This window comes from Columba livia, chromosome Z, assembly GCF_036013475.1.
Source record: "Columba livia isolate bColLiv1 breed racing homer chromosome Z, bColLiv1.pat.W.v2, whole genome shotgun sequence".
NCBI classification, from domain to species: domain Eukaryota; kingdom Metazoa; phylum Chordata; class Aves; order Columbiformes; family Columbidae; genus Columba; species Columba livia.
In genome coordinates, this window is record NC_088642.1 from 63,837,616 (window position 1) to 63,859,737 (window position 22,122).

The window sequence follows — 22,122 nt, forward strand, 5'->3', positions numbered from 1 at the left end:
TAAATTATTAATTAGGCTTGAACAAGTTGTTATTCCTCAGCAGCACCTGTCCAGTTTATTTTACGTTCAGCTCTGTGAGAATGAAATACAGGCTGAAATAGGCTTACTGCATACACAGCCTATTGCTGCATGTGTCTGACCTTAAACTAATCCTTCAGCAAAGGAAATGTTTTTGAGAGGGGAAGTCTGATGAGAAAAATATTGTGAAACTAGAGGACATACAAAGAATGTGCTGTGACTGATAAAAATTCTGGCCTTTTTTTTTCTTTTTTGTAGCTCAGTTGTATTTTATTCAGACTAGCACACCCTCCATGCTTCCTCAAGCCTGTTTACTCAGCTGGATGTCCACAGGGTCCAATTTTCCCCCCAATTGCCCTTGCACACTAACATAATTGCAGCTCATATGGATAATTGGTCAGCCTACAGCAGTGTTTGCACTCATTTGTTCATCTGCACTACCTAGCAGCCTCTTAAAATGAATTTACAGACTCAGAGTAACATTGAATACTTTGTTTCATTCAGTTTATCACAGGACAAAACACATCAAGGAACACTTCCAGAGTCTTTAGGCATTAAAAATACCGCAGTGCACACATTAAAATTATTTTTATGGGCAAGAGGGAATAAATATCTGTTTCCACACATCAAAAAGAAGGCACACACTCATGTCAGTTGTATCTAATTTGTAAATACTAAGCTAAATAAATTTCGTAGCAGGGATCAAACAGATTTGAAATTATTATGTGTGGAAAAGAGGCCCATTAAAACTTCATACCAGAGAAACCGAAATTGTTGCAGCAGGCAGGACAGCTTTTTCTGGAATACACACCAAGCACAGAATTTCACAGGCTGGTTTTATGCTGTTGTGGGAGGATCAGCATTTTTATTCCTGTTATTACCAGAATCCGGTTCTTGGGTTGAAACAGAAGACACAAGCCTTGTGCCACAAACCGTCATCATGTAGTTTGTGACCACTTATTCATGAAGTGCTGCACTTCAGCTATTTTAATTGTTTCCTTGCAGGCACAGCCACTGGCTTTTTTTCTTTGGCGCACTATTCTTGCAGTGGATCTTTCCAGGTGTCTAAAATCTTCAGTTTTACAGCTGAGACCACTGCTGACACCACACCCAGCAACTTCTATTTTATTCCTCCCTCCTGCATTTTTCTGTGGCCGCTAATACTTCCGCACTTCTTTTTACATGTCTGAATCCAGTATCTCTTTTGAAAGAGACCAAAGTGTGTGTAACCTCTCTGCTTCAAAATCTGACAAAAATTCACATGTACACAAACAGAAGTGTTGGTGATTCAGAGCCATTTAACTCTCTTTATAAGTGTTCCAAGAATGATTATGCGCTATATAATACCTTGTATAAAAACATACAAGCCAGAAGTTGTTTGGTTTTTTTTTTTTTTAAATCTCTATTGTTGCAATTTGAAAAATGTCAATTTATACAAGTTTTAGTTAATACCTACAAAAAGAGGCTTCTACTCTGATAGCAGTTACACAGAACTGTGAACTCTGTCTTGGCACAAATACGCAAGAAGATGCCCAGGTCTCCTGTGCTTGTACCCCCTAATCAGCATAGTATAGAGATGTGATTGCTTTTACCTTATATAACAAGAGCAGAAAGTAAACACACAAAAAAAGGGGGGGTGGGGAGATGAACTGGGAAAGGGAGCGAAGGAGGGGTAAGGCATCAATATAGCCGCATACACATGATTTAGGCAAGAAATTTAACCAACACTATAACTAGTAGTGTTATACCAATGAACACGCCTACCAGAGGAAGTTTTTGGTGCTGCCACTAACACTCATTTTTTCTCTCAAAAACAAACATGCAAACAAACAAAACCAACCAAACAAAAAAACCCCAACCAACCAAACAAACAAAAAACAACAAACACAAAAACCAAGGCTTAGATAATAAGTACCTCATTAACCATTCAGTGATTTTTCACAGTTCAGTTTTCCAAAATTATCATTTGGCACTAGAGCTTAATCTTGTCACAATAAAAAATATTGAATAATGACAGTAATTTATAAAAGAAATAGGAAAATCTAAAAAATTATTTGGAAAGTATTAGCAAAGTATTTACACAACTTTAAACCAACGTCAATTAAATCCAACAGAGAAAAAGAAACTTTGTGGTTTTTTAATTTAAAAATAAGATTTGTAAAAAATACAGTGCAGAAGAAATCTCAATAGGAATTTTAAAAATTACAAAATTTAAATAAATCTGAAAAGCAAAACTGGAAGTATTACATGAATAAAAAGAAATAAAAGACAATACATTGTTTTTCAGTTGGACATACTCTTGCACTTTTAGATTTAATTAAAAGAATACCAGAGTAAATTTCCCTGGTTTGATATTATTCAGCCATACACATCATACATTATCCAGTCAGGCGTAACCAGTGTTAGACTTTTTAATTTTCAACAAGTCTAGTATGAACATTATTTAACATTGTCTGAACACAGTCGAGATCAAACAAAGAACAAATTAGTAAAACTCAATTGCATCCCCATGTGTGAACTACAAAATTCAGAATGCTAATTTACAAAAATCAGTATTATTTGGCTATGTGGCACTTAGATTGAAGCTGTTAAGGAGAAAGAGTGATGATATTCTCTCTATACACTACACCGTTATCTACAGTCTTGTGAATGTGCATAGAAATATTTATTCACACAGAAACTCACATTAATTACAATTTAAGTTTTGGATTTGCTGACTCAAAAAGCACATATTCTACTGTAAATCTAAATTATTCTTACAGTTATACAGGCAGTGCTTAGATGGCCCTTGTTGCAACAGCTGACTGATCACTCTGCCATAGTTTGGCAAGGCCGACACAAGATGCCATTGAGCAACTTCAGCAGAAGTGAAGTCCTCGGCCTAACACAGCTCACAGATACAAGTACCTGCAAACGCTCAGCCACTGAGAAGTAGTACAAAAATCTTTTGAAGAACAATGCTTTCTGAATCTTTGGTCAGGCAGTATGTCATGCAATTATGGACACTGTATTTAGAAGTCCCAATTCTTCCCAAAAGCGTCACTTGCCAACACTTGAACAGTTTTGAAGTCCTGACATTTTGACTAATTTAGAATGAGATTTGACTTATTAGTGTAAGAGACCTAATTACATTTATTTTTGCTAACGCAGGAGACAATTCCCAGTATGTTTTCTGCACTCTTAACTATTAAAACTATTAACCTTACATACCACATGTATAAAATAGTCAACATGATAATGAGGTACCCGACATACTGTGTGGTAGTGACAATTGTAATTACATTTTTATATAAACAGCATACCAAGCAGGAATTTGACACATTTCATCTGTTTTAAATAACTTTAAATAGCACTGAAATAATCCTTTGCAATGCCTGTATATTTTCAAATAAGTACATTTTTAATAATTTGTATAGACAAATATTTCTAGCATTGTACCTTACATATTGATAATTTCCTAATGACTGTAAAGCAAAAGATTGCATCTATATCTAAATCCCCATATCAATATAATGAATTATTTTATCCTGAACATGATAATGTGACTGTGAATTATCTGAATTATCCTGAATCATCCTGGATTTTTCTGAATGAGAATGGCAACATGATTTATCATGGTGTTTCATTAACCATGTGTTTAGAGAGTAATGGGTAAAAACTAATTATCAGGAGCATCTGAAGAACAGCTCAGAACACACATTTTAAAACAGTTATGTCTGTTAATAAAGACTGAACCACAGAAGATCAGGTTTATTCTTAAAATTCTGAGTATGTGAGAACTCAAGTCTCATGACCAGACCAATTCTAAAAAGTTATTTTTTGACACCAGAGCCATGGATGTCCAGCTGCTAACTGTACCTGTGGCAGCAGCAGAACATTGCATGTACTGTCTTAGACCAGGAGATACTGACTCAGGCAACAACAAAGTAAAAGCAACTTTCATTACATACAAATAATGTTTAAAGTTACAAGAAGCTCCAGGTGTGCTTTATTACAGTAAAAAAGGCAGTACTTGTTCAAAACCCATCAAAAGGTGTGACAACTTCTTTCTGTGTATTTCAGTGTACAGAATCCATAACAGATTTCAAATCTCTTAAGCAATTGACAGCTTGCTCTCAACCCAAACCCAAATGGAACCAGAGAATCTCAATTTTCTTTTTTAATTTATATTTTTTTAATCACATCAGTACTCCAAAAGCTCCACACCTTCCCAGGCTACCACAGTGCCCATTCTGACCAAGATGATATTAATTTGACTGCAGGCAGGAATATTTTATGCTGCTGTGTGCTCAGCGGAAAGACCGAAAAAGAACCATAGAAGTTGAAAGTAAGCAGAGGAAGGAACAAAACTCATTAAAGGTGGTAACTTTGCTATGGGAGAGAATTCATGACAACAGAAGTGATTTTGTCTGGGTAAACGAGGCTCAAGTACACCCAAGAAAGGTCCAATCTTTACATGATCACAATGGTAAATGCTCACAAGCAAAATTCTTCCTAGGTCAAGGAAATGCTCATTTGCACTCTGCAATGACCCTTCCTACTATGTAGACATTTTACTGAAATACTGAGTGTCAAATAGCAAATATTTTGGACAAACGATCCAGAGCTGAATGAGAAGTCATTATCATCCTGATTTTATGGGAGACACTACCCTGCAGCTTCAGCCTCTGAGTTACCAACATCTTATTTTTAAATCTAACTCTCCCTTTTTCAAATACAAAAATTCATCATGTCATTAATGCGAAGAATCAACTACTTGCAGGAACACTAAGCTAAACTTAAGCAAGTCATCTGCCTAAAACAAAGTGCAAAGTAAGCTTCTAGAGATGTTTCAAAGGTCCTTCAAGAATTAACACTAGTTAGCACACACAAACTCTAAGGGCCATCAATGGATAATCTCAAAGGGTGACAAAATGAACCTCTACCTCCTACCTGTCCACTAACCTGATGCAGTGGGAAGATAATAAGCTGAGGCCTACCATGCCTTGAAAAAGCACACCGTGTGCCCACTACTCATTCAAACTAGTTAAGAGCTAAAAGAGAACTACAAAGTGGCTGTCAGGTACAATTAACAGCAATGTATACTGAGGGCAGACAAGCAAAACCCTTTCAGAGGGATATGGTCTGACTGAGAAGGGACAGGCCCTGAGAAGTTTATATATTGAGCTTGTGCTATTTATACACATCTGTCTTACATTGGTATACACTGGCACGCTATAGCACAAAACAAAGTCTGAATTCACAATTTCTGAAAAGTATCATTTACTAAATAAAACTGGACAGCTGTAAGATGAACATTGAAAAGCATAATATAATGACAGCATGTATATTTAACTGCAACCTCACTTCATTTGGTAAACTTTGGTAACGAATCAAAACAATACTTTTGGCCCTATCATCTCCATTTTCTCTCTGCTTTTATTAATACTCCCTTCACATTATCCAACTTCAGGTTCAATACAAGGAAGAAGCTGCCTAGTTCAGAATCCATCCTACCAGTTCTTAGATAGTTTCTTACTCATGAATCCTCCTCACGACTGAACATCATTGTGTATTTCAACTACTCTACCAGCTGATTGATGGAACCTGTCTTTCAAATGAACAGATCAGAGGATAGATTGATAAATACTATTTGATGCTGCATCTTTTATTTTAGACATCAAAATTTTTCAAATGAAATCTCAAATCTCTGATAATATGGAAGATAGCAAAGTGTCACTGGTCAGTCCTACCAGGAGCTGCAAGATACTGCAAACAAACCGGTTATTTTCAAATGTTTTCAGATGGTTTTTCAGTAGTGTTCTGACATCTCTTTGTCACCCTCAGGAAATGAAGTATTGTTAAGTTCATAGCTAATATCCAATGTCCTCAATAAAGCATGTATAGTTCTGATGTTACATTAGGATGAAATACACCAATACTGTCTATGAGATTTATTTAAATGAATAACAATGACAAACGACTAACTAGTCTTCGGAATGCAGTGTCAACTAAAATAAAAAATCATGAAAGACAGATGGAGGGAAATAAGTGATATTTCAAAGGTTCAGTTCAAAGGATTTCAAGGTTTAAAGGATTTCAAATCATATCACAAAAGACTACCTGATCTTCTGCTGGAAAAAACCCTTCTAAGAATCAGTTTCAGAAACTTTAATAAACATGGTAAGGTTATTGGCTAAAAAAATTTAAAATATTTTTGAAACTTTTACACTTTTAAAGGTCTGTCATTCAAAGAATAAAGCTTGGTGTCTCCTAAAAATGAAGCTTCTCCAAATTCTCCCTTCTGTCTCCATATAATCAGAAACGAGATAAAAGAGAAACTAGCTGCCTTAATCATATTACACATTGATTCCTAATGTTAAGGATAAATGGGAGACTGAGAAAAAATATATTCACAAAAAAAAATGCAACAATACAAACACATTTGAGAAAATATGAGTCTATGAAACTACCACTTTCATTTGCGAATCAGGCAAGACTTTGATGTACATCATCTGCTTAGCTGGATACCTGATACTTCAGCCTCAAGGTTCTTCTTTTCGTCATTTGAGTGAGCACCTTAGAATTTACAGATTTTTGATCTATCAATTACAACCACCAATTACAACACCCAAACCACGCAGTTCTTCCTCACAGTACCCACTGCATCACAACGTAAGAGTGCCAACAGAGGGGGTGTGGAGCGTGAAGGAGCATCCCCATGGAGGACAACCACCCACCCACATGTGGGATACATCGTGGGCATTTGCACCTACAGTCTATAGGTCCTTCAGAGCATGTTCAAGCCCCATCTGTGCCATATCAGCATTGGTTTCTGATGTTTGGTACCTTCTTTAGTTTAAGAATGCAGGAATATAGCACACAATATGGTATTTGGGCTGCTGGTGGATTTTTATCCTCACAAAGCTGGCAAAATTTAATGGTCTCATTACTTCACTGTATATCATGTACAAAAATTAAATACACTATTTATAACTAAGGTTCCTACTGTCGAGCAGATTCTGTTCTTCGTGCATTGTTAAATTAGCTGAAAAAATTATACTAAAACCAGAAAGAATAATTATACGCCCCCACAGTGAATGTACCAAGAACAGTTAAATTTTGATCTTCTTTCTCAATTAGCTTCAGAATTGTATGATTTGCTAACTAAAATAACTGATTGGCATGAAAAACTTTACAAAGTTGCCATTTTTTGCTCATGAAACAGATTTAAGCATTGGCACATAAAACAAAACGGCTATTGTTCCCCTATGTGTTTCAGAGACACTTTTGTAGTGGAATTCCTTAAAAAAAGAAAAAAAAATAATAAAAAAATAAAAAAGAAAGAGAATACAGCCATTACTTTATAATGTATACGCACATTCTTTTTAATTTCAAGCACTGCTCCAGCCTTTCCATTCACTTTCCTCAAGCTTCCTTTTGTTTAAACATTACTGCCAATATCACCTTAAAGTCTAAATTCACACCTAAAAATGATGTGAGAAAAAAGTTTGCATATTAGTCTTGAAATTTAAATGAATAAAATATTGCATCTATTTTTAAAAGCAGAAGGAAAATGAAGTTGGTTCAAATATTAGAAATTTATGAAAGTTTAAAACTTGAGTGATTTTTAACATGCAACTTCTGGAACATTCAATGGATCACCAAAATCTGTTAATTCAGTAAAGGGACACCCAACATTGGTAGTGACTGTGTTAAGATTTTTAAAGGGCTGATCTAAATATTTGTTATGAATACCACTCATGACAAATCTAGCCCTTCTTTTTGAATGAGCTGTTCACAAACAAACGCTGTCTCCATACACAACCTGTGTATATTACATCCTGATTCTGTGCTGCCTTATTATCCTGTTGCATGACTGTCATTTCAGATGGATCCTAGTACTGTTGAACTAGAAAACAAAGGAAGCAGACAACTGAAAACAAGAAAGCTGTGAATTTCTCATAAAAATCCACAGAGATTTCAAAAATAATCTTTTGCTGATATATGTATAGATACAGAAGACTATAATAAAACACACAGTTTTTCTAAATACAGCAAAACTAAGCCTGTACTTTGGGACTCATCATCATTTCACCAGAAATGATGTACATCTTAAGGATGCTTACTTTGGTTAACTACTTCAATAATTAAAGGGCCCAGAACAAGCTATTGCATATCAACATACTACCCTATCAAAACAGTTAATATACTTTACTATATATGTTTGTAGCAAATATCTGTATTTATGTATAAATATTTTAAAATATTTTCACACATATTTCCAATATACAAACACTTAGACCAATCTCAGCTAATCATGACTAAACAAAAGTAAATATAAAATTTATAACTTTACTAACAATACACTTTTATTTATGATACATTAAGCCAACTAATTAAATCTGCATTTTTAAAAAGTAATCATTCTAGTATTTGCACCATACAACTTCTTTGTTGAATTATTGCAAATATATCTTTTGGATATAGGGAAAACATGCTTTCTATCTGCATGTTTTATCCTGGAATATTTCACCTCTCTTATCAACATAAAGACATTAATATTTTTCACTAAGATCTTATCTATGCAGAAAGATAGCTGTAGGTTGCAAAACTTCTATATATAAACACCTAAATTTACAGATATTTATAAAAACCTCTCTGAGAAAGGTTTAGAAAGAAGTCTCCCTTGGACTGAAATGTTACCTTTCATAGTGTGGTGCTGCAGGATTACTATTGTGTATCATAAATAAAAGGCAGTATCACAGAATTTTAAACACATGTAGCAAAAAAAAAAGACATTAATATTATGTAAATACACCTACTGATGAAAACAATTAAAAAAAAAATTCAAGGCAGAATAAGACACTTGGTGAGAAAGATAACAATAGATATAAAAATTCAGTGTTTTCTACCAAAAAAAAAATAAAAAAAAAAAAAATCAATTGAGCCAGTATCAAATAAATACAGTAAGACTGCATTCCAGTCATTTGGTTTTGATATGAACCTCACAGATGAAAGAAATCCCTTTGGAAAGCTAATCTGAAAGAAAATACACCTAAAGTTAAACATACAACTTGTGTTAATCTCAGAACAGAATCAAGACCACCATTAAAACAAAGCCTGGGGCACGTTGTGATGCCTGCAATTGGTGTGTGGATTTTAATTGACCTGAAGGCTGTCATAGTCCTATTATCATAAAACCTGTAATGCATTTCCAGCATGGAGGACCCATCTGTGCCCACCATCCATCTGTTTAGACGTGATTGGCAAAGTGGTAGGGAACTCGCAGTGGTTGCCTCTGCCTGAAAGGAATAAACCACAGGATCTTCCAGTGAGTGCCAAAAACTTCTGAGAAGGTCTGCTGCCATGGCTTTCGTGGCCTCGATCTACAGAAGACAGCATTATTAGTGAAAGACAGCATGCCCACGGTGCACTTCACTCAGCTAGAACAATGCAGGGTGGCTGGGGATCCAACACTGAACTCTGATGAATTGTGTCCCAGCATCACAAATACAGCTTTTCTTTCATTATGGCATGCAGCTGAGACTTAATTTCGGAGAACAGAAACTATTTGTGTCGCAAATCAACCGAAGAGAACTTTTGAAGCAGAGGAGAACCTCAGAATCAATGAAAAGTATGTCAAGACACAGCAGAAAGTGTCTTTTGATCTGTACTTTTGAAAGAAAATAAAGTTCCACTGGCTTTGGGGTAGGGAGGGAAAGGGAATAACGTGAGACTACTTTGTGTACAACCAATATTAAAAGATTAGTGAGCTGCTGCTAGACATAGCAAATACAGGGCACAGCATCATGCAAAATAATCTTAACAAAGTGCCTTCAGTTTATTTTCTCTCTCACACAATTAAAAAAAGAGCTACCCCTTTATCTTTTCAGCAAATAAATGGAGAAATTTTACAACACTTACATGTCTTCACAACAGTTTGACATTTTTTCTATACTTGTAGTGTCCTGTTGAAGAAAACACAATTAAAAGCATTTATTTACATTCTTAACTGTTAATATGTCATCATGAAACCAACTAAATAAAGCAGGGAATCAATGCTTAGTGTAGACTGCTTTGGCATTAGTCCAGTAGATTACATATTACGTATACACCATATTACTTTTAAACAGCTGTGAGACTATATGCACAAATTTACTCAGTCTGTTAAATGATCTTTACAAACATAATGTGAAACTAGACTGCATAGTTCTACTACAACACCACATGTCACAGACTGTCAACAAGAACTTACAACATTACTACAGCTAAAATTAAATCAGATATTACAATTAATTCATGGGATATTTAGAATGAATGTGTATAAAGCACACTTTTGACATACTTTTCACAAGCATCCATTGCAGACTTGGAGTAGTCCACTGAGATAACTATAGGAAAATTTAGTAAAATGCAACTATTAACAGATGTATTTTGAAAAGCATGGCCTATTAAGAAGTTTTAAAATAGTTATCTTTATGAGTATTGTAATGCAAACAGCACCACTAGGAATACACCATCAGTTTCCATACTCTCTACAGGTAAATACTAAATATAAAAATTATTCTGTTGAAATGTAACAAAAACTAAGTAATTTGCAGAGTGAAGGCACCCTGCAGCTAACAGTAAATTAAATTCATACTTTTCTGAACAGAATTAATTAAATGTGTCAGAAAGTTTTATAATTATCAATTTAAGCTTAGATCATCTCCAAATAAAACTTTTAAAACTACCAACAATACTACTTTGTTCTCCCTTTTGCACTGATTATTTAATAAGAAAGTTTGCCTTTTGAGTATCACTTCAGTTTCAACTCCAGCAGTATTAGTGTTTTCAGTGCACATTCATAGCTCATTATGTCCAAAAATCAGTCATGAGGTCCACAATACAATAATTGAAATATTTCTCATGGTTCCATCTCCTTTTCATAGCAGCTTGATATTTCCCTTTACTGTTCATTGATTTAGGCATACACATAATGCACCTGTCAGAATACACCAACGTTTGAATGAAACCGAGAGCTCGCCTCTATTGTCCCAGCCACACACAGACACAAGGGCTGTGGTTTAATTAGGCTGCGACTTCATTGTCATCTGGAAATACTACCTAGCAATAAAACCACACTGTGTTCCTTGATTGTTCCTGCCATCAGTGCATCCAATTCAGCGCAGGCACTGCTGGGATTCTGCTACCATCTTTCGTAAAGCTTTGAAGGTGAGGGGTGAAATGTGAGTGGGAAATAATGTACAGGAAGCTGCTTCCCCGCTTCACCAGACATGGGTGGCATCAGCTCCCCCTGCCAAATTTTGTCCTTCTAAATCCGCTTCCTGCTCTGATGAATTTTGGAACAGGATCCCTTACCACATGCTAAACGGCAAAAATCTTAATTCTGCCCACAATCTACCCAACTGAATTCCAGGTGCACTATGGAGAAGGAGAGAAGTCTCCCCTTCTCTACGCCAACCCGACAGAATGCACAAGTTCATTTCTTTTTGTGCACGGACAACATGCCCACAGCAGACTACATAAACTATTCTGGCCCCATCATTAGGTGGATTTGAAGAACCACTCAATAGTGAGAGAGGACAGGACTGGAGGCAGTAGACTGTTAATACTGTTTGTTGTTTTGATTCTCACAGATAAACTGCTTCTCTGCTGCACCGTATGGGCCTGTCTAGATTATTCCTGTTCACCTGCACAGGTGGCAGGAAAACATGACGAGACACAAGCGGTTCTCCTCACTAGGGCAGGACCTGACTGCACAGCCAAAGGATATTCTGCTTCCTTGGGCTGGCTTTTTGTCCAGCTCTTGTCAGAACAAACACCACCTTTTCTGACCACAGAAAATCACATACAGCTTTCTGAATAAAAAGGACTAAGTAAACACAGATACTACTTCCATGACACTTTGGTGAGGTTCTAACAGCATTTTCATGAGATGCTATAGCTCCTTCCGTAACTACAAAAATATCTCAGCTCTATGAATTATCCTGTGGTCGACCCAAAGCTACCTACCTGACAGCAAAAAATAATATTGGTATGTGTGAAAGCAATAATTGCTAACAACTTTTTTTGTACAACACAAGCATGCTAGTCCAGACTATAATTGATTTCTAGCTATCAAAGATTTATGTCATCATTTCACAAAAGGAGCCTTAATGCAGAAGTAACATACCAAAATAATACCTACAATATGGCTTTTTGCTGTTTCTCCACATTTTTTATTCATTCATACATTTGTACTGCTCCCTAAAATACTGTACTCAAGATTTTTTGAGAAATTCCCAGGTTGGGAACTGAGGGCTGTATTTCTTTTAAATTGTTATCAGGGTATGCTAAGAGGACCTAAAAGATGCTCTTCAGGGTCTGCTTCTCTCTCAAATTAAATAAGCAAACTAAGTGAAAGCACTAAAACAGGAACTGCTGAAAATTACTGTAAGAAGAGACTGCCAAGCTTCCACACCTTTAAAACATACTAAGAATTTTAGCTGGATAGGAAGTCAAAGGAAATCCTCCCTTCCTTCCTTCTTTTTTCTATTACAATGCTAACACCTACTTTAGAGTACTTTTGCTTCACAGTAACGGAATTGGGACTGACAAGTGAATCCTTTGCTTCTGGGATACTTTTTGAGAATTAAAAAAAAGCTTTATAGCCACATTTTAAAAGCTGTGAACTAGGGCTGGAGGGAGCAGGAGAAAACATCTCTCTGAAGTTTAGCTGCTTAGAAGTGCTAGTGACTGAACTTAAGAAAACCAAATTCCCCTCACAGCTTCCCTCCCCCAACACTGCTGCCAAACAGCTGGGTTCATCTGAAATGTACTTTCATTTGAGAGTGAATCAATTTACCTTTCCACATGAAAGTGAAACTTCACAGCACCCCAGGAAACTCGGTAGCCCCTCTGGAGACAGGAAAGGAAGGAAAGGGAGAGGGCCATGGTTGAGTTTTGGCCTGTTATTTAAGGCTTTCTTCTCCGACAGATGAATTTTTCTTCTTCTGGAGACAGGAAGATCAGAATAACCACTATTCTTCTGAATGACACGGTGTTCTGTTCATTAACACATCTCACAAATGGCTTTCAACCAGAATATCATCTCTTTTAATTACGCATTTGATGTATAACAAGGTTTTGCTACAACATCGGTATTACTGTGTTCAGCCTAAGAGGCTTTGGCTGTCTGCATCTACTATCAGCTTGGATTACTATTAATACAAATAGAACGCCACTAAGATTTTTTTTCTTTCCAGACTCACAGCTAATGCTGATGTTAAAACCTTTTGGAGAACTGGCACTCATTCAAAAGTTGAAAATAACTTGATATGAGGAAACATGGTATTTCAGTTGAGATCTAGTAACCTCTATGTCCAAACCATCCCCCCCCCGCCTCTAAATTTACAATTGTATACAAGACAAAATTAAGTAAGCCACAAGTGATTAATTTCACAAGATGGGTCATCTGGACCCCCAAAGTCATTATCCAGATGGGAAACAGCTACTGTTCCTGCACCTCGTTATTCAGAGATACATAGCTGCTGATAAGTATCTTAAGGCAACTAGGAAATAAAATCATACCTTAGTGAGAAAGGCAAAAGAAATTAGAGGAAATAAACACAGCAATCAATAACAACATACCACTTTAAAATAAGAGAAAAAGGGCAAAGGTTTCAGAGCCTGCTGAGGGGATGAGGAATGTTTGTTTGTTTTGAGGACTTGCTACGAGTTTGTAAGAGCAGCTACTGCGAAGTAAGCTACTGCCACAGCTAGGACTGTTACAAGATGGACAGAGAGACATAAACAAGAGCACCAGCCAAATTCTACAGACCAACTTAAGATTCATTTGCAAATGAATGCACCTGCATTAGCTTCTAATAGGAATATATCCTTCACATCTATATTTTTGATTAACATAACAAACTGCCTGAAAAACTTTTTTTTTTTTTTAATATGACATGCACTGTTTAACAAACTGTGCTATAGGATGGGATTCATCATGAGCTAGTTTATCATGAAAGAAGTACATGGAAATAATATTTTCCTGTTACTGATTCATGTTTTCCCAAGGAGTGGCTGTAATTTGTAACTCACAGGACTAACTCCAAAGCACGCAGCCACAATCTCTGGTTCAATTTTTCTTCTGTGTTTTCTTAAAGTAACATGTAATCAATACATGTCTTTAAGCTTATACTTGCAATGGAAGAAATGTAAGTATTATGCAACATTTTCTTAATAGAAGATTTTCACATACTCAGTATATAAGAAGCAGCAGGAAAGTATGATAGAGCAGAAAGAGAAAACAAACAAAACTTACAAGCCTTCCTGAATTTGCAGTCATTGCTTTTATCTGAAAGTATAAGACAACATGTCCTCTACCCAAACAATAAGTTCTACCTAACCTCCTTTCATTGTGTGTATGTAAATCACAGCTGAGCAACTGAAGAATTTAAAATACTGAACACCTCACAGAAAGAACACTTCATATTTCAGAATTTTCCCTTTTGGCATTAATTACATTTTGGGTTTACATTTGGACACTTTTTAGCATTGTTTTCTTAACCTAGACTTCTCACATAATATGACTAATTTTATCACTTACAATTAGGTTCAGCCTGAAAATTACTAGTTCAGTTTTAACTTTAGATCCCTAAATCAGAGAATTGTGTGCAAAATTAAAATTGAAGCTACACTATGTTGTATCTGGGGAATACTCCTACACTCCTCTGTGCTCTGATGAATTTATTTAAATATTTAGTTAAACAGATTTCCAATGTACTTGTCAGATCTGAGAAAACGGTTCAATGAAAAGAAAATCTCTGATAACAAACTAGGAACACTTCTACAAAGATGATATAAACAGATCTCTTTTCTTCAGTCTATTTCAAATCTATGGTGTGGATAACAGGTGCAGATAGCTCATAACAGCCAGACATGTGACAAAACTTACTATTTTTCTTGATACTTACAAATACCTTCTTAAGACAAACATATTGAGAAAAAAAATGCTTAGGAAGAGTAGCTGTCAGCCTTCCTCACAGAGAAGTCATTTTAACAATCCTATGTCTAAATTTGACAAGCAACATTTAAACAAAATGTACTCAGCCCCCAGAACACCCAAATATCATTATTATAGTTACTAATTTTTAATTGGTTAAAGGTACTTCCTTACTATTTAGCAAATAATGGCGTTGTAAAAGCACTTCCTCATTGAGTGATTAACAGGGGATATTTTTGGCATATTTTTGACTCTCTGCACAGTATAAAATTTCTTTGATTAAATTTTCTAACTTACACTTTTCCCTAATACTATTGAAAATAATTAATTCCAGTAAAAGTATTCCCACTTCACCTAAAACCGCAGCGATCTAAATAAAACATATGTGATCTGTTGCCACTCAGTGTGTTTTACTCTTGAATTTATTCTTACATTTTAAATAGCTCATGAAAAAGGTTTTTAAAATAAACTGAAATTGTAGTTTGATGGTAAATAGATGTTTAAGACTGTAAGGATGCATTCACAAAAAATGTTAAATAAATTGCTAGTCTGCTTCAGAAAAATAAGGGAAAGGTACAAAAGACTACACAGTTAACAAAACCCCATTCAAAGACCAGGGCATCACTAATCTCTGACAATTTAACATACAGGACTCTATGCAGTATTCTAACAGATTTACCTGCAGGTGGATTAAATTACAGACAGGAAAAGGGGAAGGGATAAGAATACTGGGGAAGATACAGACAGGAAAATGTTAATATGGACTTATTTTCTGCTACATCACCAATTTCAGTCTACTATTCAAGTTTATAGTGCATGTAACTTTTGCTCTCCTCTACAATTACTTTGTATCTTACACTTATTATAGCCAGGTAAAGAATATGTTTGCCTGGGAATCCTAATTTCCCCTCCCAATCCTAATGTCTTCTGTGCCAAATTTCATTATGAGGATTAATATTTCCTTGATTACATTTCTGCCATGTTAGGAAAAAAAAAAAGCACAACAGGAAAAGCCCTTAATATTTCACTAATCAAAATAGTATTTAATAGATTATCTGATTAAAGATATTATTACAAATATTTTTAATTACAAGATACTTGTTTTTAAAGACAAAAATAACTAGATCACTAGTACACTGTACAAAAAATCAGCAACGGATCAACACTACGAAATATGCAAAGAATTAAAAAGCCTTTGCTTTTATTAACAGAATGACTGCAGTTTCATTTTCTTTATTTTGCATTTCAGCCTTTGTAAAATTTCGCCTTACCGATCACACAAAGAATTTTAACTTTTTCACTGGTATTTTTATTGTTTGTATTTAATTTCTGTATTATACTATTTAATGAAATTATAATACTAAAGAAGCTAAACTGCTTGAAAATACTCCTTTGGGATAAATATATCAGAAAATTAATTTGTATTATTTCCATATTTTCCCCGTTTCCTTAAGAGGAAACTTTTTGGCCTTCTGAGAAGAAGCGAAGCCCTGAGCAGAATGAATAATGTCCCTTACCATGGCCCCACTAAGTAAAATAGTTAAAATGTATCAATTAGTAACTTCAAGATGTTCATGTGGAGAGGGATCTGTTTGCAAGAACAACAAAAAAAAGCTAGTGAAATACAAAAAAAAGCTAGTGAAAAAAGCTAGTGAAAAGCTAGTGGAAAGAAGAAACACTGCCACAACAATAAAACACAGTACCTAACAAGTATCAACCTTTTAAAATGCTTCCAAGATGACAAATTTATGCGGTAGGCATCATTTTTTGCACCAGACTGTTGAACATCAGCTGTTAAACTGTCTTCCTTTCCATCCTTCCACCTTCCCCAAAGCAAATGAAGGGAAATGTCTCTCTATCACACACACACAAGTACTCATGCACCAAGATATTGGCATATCATTGTACACCATTCAAACAGTTAATTAACAGGAAACCCTGGTAGCATTAATTAAATTAATAAAGTCACTGTCCACTTAGTTTATGATAATACATTCACTAACTTGTACAAAGGCCACATGGTAGCTATTGAATTCATAAAAGCCCAACCATTACATAGTTCTTTCCCAGAGAAACAAGTTAGTTACTAAATAATTGAAATGAAAAGTTTTTCTCTACAATACTAACACACAAAAATCACATAAAATCATATTTGATGGACTATAGTGAAAAAATGAAGAAAATTTAATTAATATGTATAAACACCTTGTTTGAACATATGGAAAAATGAAAACAGAAACTGTTTAGTATTTGAAATAAAAAACAATCAAAGGTAATCCTTTAAAATTAGGGTTCAGATTAGTGTCTGCAAAGGATGCTGTTTAACTGAAACATCTGGTAGTGTTACGTTGAGAGACAGGCCTTTTTTAACTTTGGAAATGAGATTAGTAGATCAGTTATTTGTAAGTGTCCAAGTAATTTCTAATTATTTTATCTGGGTCACAGATAATCTGCTTTTACAGGGCTCCCACAATGACATCAGAGGATCACTGCTGAACCGATTATCCTGTTACCTTCCACCATCCATGGGAAGACGGGATTTTCCTTTTGTAGAGAGGAAGGGAAAGAAGTGGCTGATTGCTTCAGACAGGTGGCAGCCAACAAATAAAGAACAACACAGATCTTGAAAGGAAGAAAACCTCATATATGAAAAAGGTATCCACCTTAAAAATGGTCAGCAAACTCAATACTTCTTAGTAGCACTTGGTGCAATTTAAAACCTCACTAGAGATGAAGAAATATAAAAATAATCAGACAAATCATTGTTTAAAAAAGCATGCCATGTTATTTATTACTTGTTCTACAGTAATGCCTTGAAGATCAAACACAATCAATGATAGAATCCTACTGTATAAACAGAAAAACTGTTTTTCAAAATCATTTTACTGTTGAAGTGATGTGAAAAGACATGCAGAAGTATTTTCTTAAAGCAAAAATGAAAGATAAATGAGAGAAAGCCAAATGCCAGATTTGGTCTCATGCTAATAAACACACACACATCCTGATAGTTTCACCTTTTTAAAAGAGCCTGAGCTGCAGCTCTTTACCTCCTACAATCATAAATCAGAAACAATCTGTACTTGACAGAATATACTTTTTTTTTTTCCTAGGTGAACTTACACCTCTTCCTCTGAATAAATAGGCTAGTATGCATTTTTAAGGAAAACAAGCACCTGCTACATATAAAAATGTCACACAAAAGAGGAATTCTTAAAAAGCGCATGTCAAGAAAATATGTCTTGAGAAAACAAGAAAGTTTCTTGATGCCATTTTATTTAGCTTCCAATTAAATTATTTGATGTGAGGATAACTACAGAAAAAAAGTAATTGGGAACAAAATTGAGTAATGCAGATATGTCCGCCTCAAGATCTTCTTCTATGTTAAGTGCAAAGCGTTCTTTCCCAGATAAACCTTGCATTTGCCATTGCAGTACAATGTCATAAATAGGCATAGGCAGTAGTTGCACAAGAAAGCAGATGTTTAGGATTTTTTTGTGCAAAATTCAACAACTTTCTAAACTGTAACTACCTATCTCACACAAACATAATTTATCTATAAATAATATTTTTACTATTACAACAAGCCACCATATAAATAAATACCTCTCTACCTTCATGGAGTTTGAAAGTGTCTATACTAGAGCTATCTTGTTATCCTGTAGAGGCTGAGGCAAAGGAGGAATAATTGCTTGCAGGAGTACAAGCATCTAGAAGTAATCTGAAGTAAGGCGTATCAAAAATTTAAAATAGATAGTTAGATAGAGAGAGAGAGAGACAGAGAGAGATAGATAGATACATACATACATACATACGTAAATGATAGATAAGTAAATAAATAAGTATATAAATAAGATGTTATTCTCAGTAGGAGAACATCTAGTTTTTCTAGGGTGCAACTGACAAAAACTTCTTTGTTGTTGTTCTGTGTTTTACTTACAGTTTCATGCTAAGCATGTTTTACTTGTCAAGCAGTGTCATTAAAAAACATCATGCTGCCTGAGAATGTAAGAATTACAGCCTCATTTCCAGGTCAGGAACATAAAATTCAAATTTGTCCTACAAGAAATTACAGGGAATAGCAGACTAAAGAAGCAAGCACCAAGAATGAAAGAAATGCAGGCCTTCGATATAAATGCATGATCATTTTGGAAATTACATCAGATAGCACCCTCTTCATGGGTGAAACTGATTTCTTCCACACAGTTCTCTAGAAACATTAAAATTGTAAGTAAGAAGAATAATTGTTATGCTGAGATTTTATGAAGAGCAACTTCTGAGAATCATAGAGTCCCTAAATTAGCATCCTAATTTTCTCCCTATTGCAGAGACTTCTGCATTAGAGAGAATTTAGATACCTCTGTTTCCAAAGGATCTAAATAAAAGCTCCCCAAGAGAGATTTCAGGTACATGCTGGAAGAAGTGTTAAAATTCAGGATAATGATGACAGTAAAGGCAAACAGAGCTTGGTGAAAGCAATTGAAGGAGGAGGATGAAAAGAGCCATGTGCCCCTTCTGCTAGAAGTGTGTCTCACATATGCTAGTTTCTAGGGAGAAAGCACTAATCTCATATACAGAGGCCACCTCAGCTGCCCCCCTCTTCATCAGAACAATTCATGTCAAAAGTTCCTCTAAGGACAGTTTTTGCCAACCAGCTGTTCTCCTCTCATTGTAGGAAGTCACTTCCCTTGTTATTTGGCTTCCTGGACCTCCAGATGAGATAAGGATAGTCCTGCGCTAATGATACCCTAACAGTGATAACACGACAAGAGAGGTAGTAAATGTACTCAGAGAAATTACTGCCTGTTAGGTAACTTGGTCTATTAATCTCCTTCTCAAGCAGCACAGCCTTAAGAACATTGTCTGTGCAAGAGCCAAATTTGAGTACACAAGTTACAAAGTTTTCATTTTTACCAAAGAGCACATTTTTTCCAAACATCTTAGCATCTGTTGAACACACGTGTAACAGGATAACAGCAGATTATATGAAGTTTTTTTTGTAAAGAATTTTTACATAATGGATCTACTTTTATAACCAATGAGCATTATGCAATGACAGGCACAGAAAATCAGTCAACTGCACAACACCACTGAATGCTGGAAAGAGCCAGCACACATGGCAGAATATTTCACCTGCGGTTCATAACGTGCTGCTTTGCTTTCCTGTTTTAGCTACAGCACTTTTCCAGAAAAACACGCTGGAGATTGTCAGATATATGCTTTCCATTACGTGTTCAGTTGGAAAACACTTTTTAACTTCTGAAAAAAATTATAAAAGAAGAAAAAATGTCAATATTTCCCCTTAAAATCCTACAAAAAAAACTTCTGCTTATTCTTACGGCTTGTCAAGCCATCACTTCAATTCTAGAAAAGAGCAACTCTGCTTATAAAAATGGTATATACAAAGGCAACTTAATGCAGGTTAATTCCATACATTCAACTTGCCTATCTTGCTGCAGTGGCAAAAGGATAAGTTGTTGTAAATATGAAGGATCAGCACAGGTGTTCTGACCTGGGGTACATATCACACTTCACAATGCATACTGCATGTCAATCATTTTACATTTGAGCAGGGCCACCCCACTGCGGAAATCAACCATAAACAATGAAGCATGAAGCTGCCATTTCAGGTCCTAGTTCCTCACTACTGATGACGCTAAAGGAGGATGACCAACTTTGTGGTCTCGTTATCTGACGTTGCTTCTGTGAGACTGATGGTAAGCAGAGAACATACAGTCTACATAGAAGATACTGAAAAACTGAGGACTGGAGTTTTTTTTAATATACACATCCAACATTCCTGGAAAAAAGCAGCCTTAGCTTTACATTACTTAGATGAAACAGAAGCTATTGGCTTGGTTTCAGGAAAATTATATTATATAATGACAGTCAACCAAGTTTACCTGATAGAGAATCAGGAAATTTCGCTATTAATATAAAAGGGTCAAAGTTTGATAAACCTTGAGTTTCTTTTTCTTTCCAAAAAAATACCATTTTGGCAGCATTTGAAATAAAGGTAAATAACGTTAAACTCAAACAAACCCAAACTTAATGGAGTCATTTAGCAACAGTATGTATCATTTAAAGTTTAGATCACGGAGATGCAATGCTGATTGTCTCTATTATTTAAAAGTAACTTTTATCCAGAAGCCGTGGAACTGATCTTGGCTTGATGTTAAACTGCAAACACAGGCATGGAGCACAAACTAGGAAAGCATTTATTATCTGTTTTCTTGTACAAGCACAAGTAAGAGATGCCCTGCTTCACCTTTTTCACAAGGCTGACACTTTCGTCCACCTCTCTTGCACGTCTCTGAGCAGCTTTAGCAAATACGGAAATTAATGCTCTCAAGAACAGCTATGCAGCAACTAATATAACATGAATGCTTAAACTGTGCATATCCATGCATCCATGCCTGTTTGAGTTTCTTTTAAATTAATAGTCTGCACTATTACACTTCAGTGATTGTATTCTTCTGTTAAATAACTTCTGATCTGTACCTTCTACTAAGCTAAGCTTAATTTCATGATTAATTCATTATTTTAAATAGAACCCATTTCAGATACTATTTGCTTAGTTTATACAGGAAGGTTAAATGCTGAACAGTAACTCCAGCACAGAACACAGTAGGAACATCGCTGTCTCTTAGTGATCACGGTTCACAGCTTCTAAAGGACTTGAATGTCTTCCACACTGTGTGCTCAGCACTGTGGGTGGGTATACCCAGCCTCTCTGTTCCCCAGTTCTATGCATGACAGGCATGTCTTTGGCAAGCCTGCAGACAAACTACTCACTCACCTGCTGCCCTCTCCTCTGCCTTTTCCATCAGCTAGCCAAAGCTGTTAGTAACTGCTTACAGAGGAAACAAATCCCCACACTACGATGCCGACAATCAAAAGCCATTTGTACAGAAAGATCTTCTGACACAACTTGCAGAATAAGCAAAACCTCACCAAACAGATTTGGCTTTGTTTGTTTGAATTCTGACTAGTTGTTCCCAAGCAGATTTCCTCAAAATGACTGTATTGTTTATTCTTGCCAATTCTATACTCATGAAGAAAGGAATGAAAAGGAAGCAGATGATTGTGCTGCTGATATGGAAATGCTTTGAGCGGGGGATGGATCAGATGACCTA

At 35.5% G+C, this 22,122-nt stretch overlaps 1 protein-coding gene across 7 annotated transcripts in view; it reads right to left on the reverse strand.

Annotated features, from left to right (window-relative positions):
- Positions 1–1,791: 1,791 nt before the first annotated feature.
- ZDHHC21 (zinc finger DHHC-type palmitoyltransferase 21) overlaps positions 1,792–22,122 on the reverse strand; it is a 46,492-nt gene continuing 26,161 nt past the window's right edge. For 3 of the 7 annotated variants that reach the window (XM_065046143.1, XM_065046139.1, XM_065046140.1), the window contains 2 exons: positions 9,925–9,968; positions 1,792–9,386 (listed from right to left, as the gene is read on the reverse strand). In XM_065046143.1, coding sequence (XP_064902215.1) covers positions 9,254–9,386; positions 9,925–9,968 — 177 coding nt within the window. In that variant the 3' untranslated portion in view covers positions 1,792–9,253. The other 4 variants (XM_065046142.1, XM_065046141.1, XM_065046144.1 and 1 more) reach the window with 4 other exon arrangements.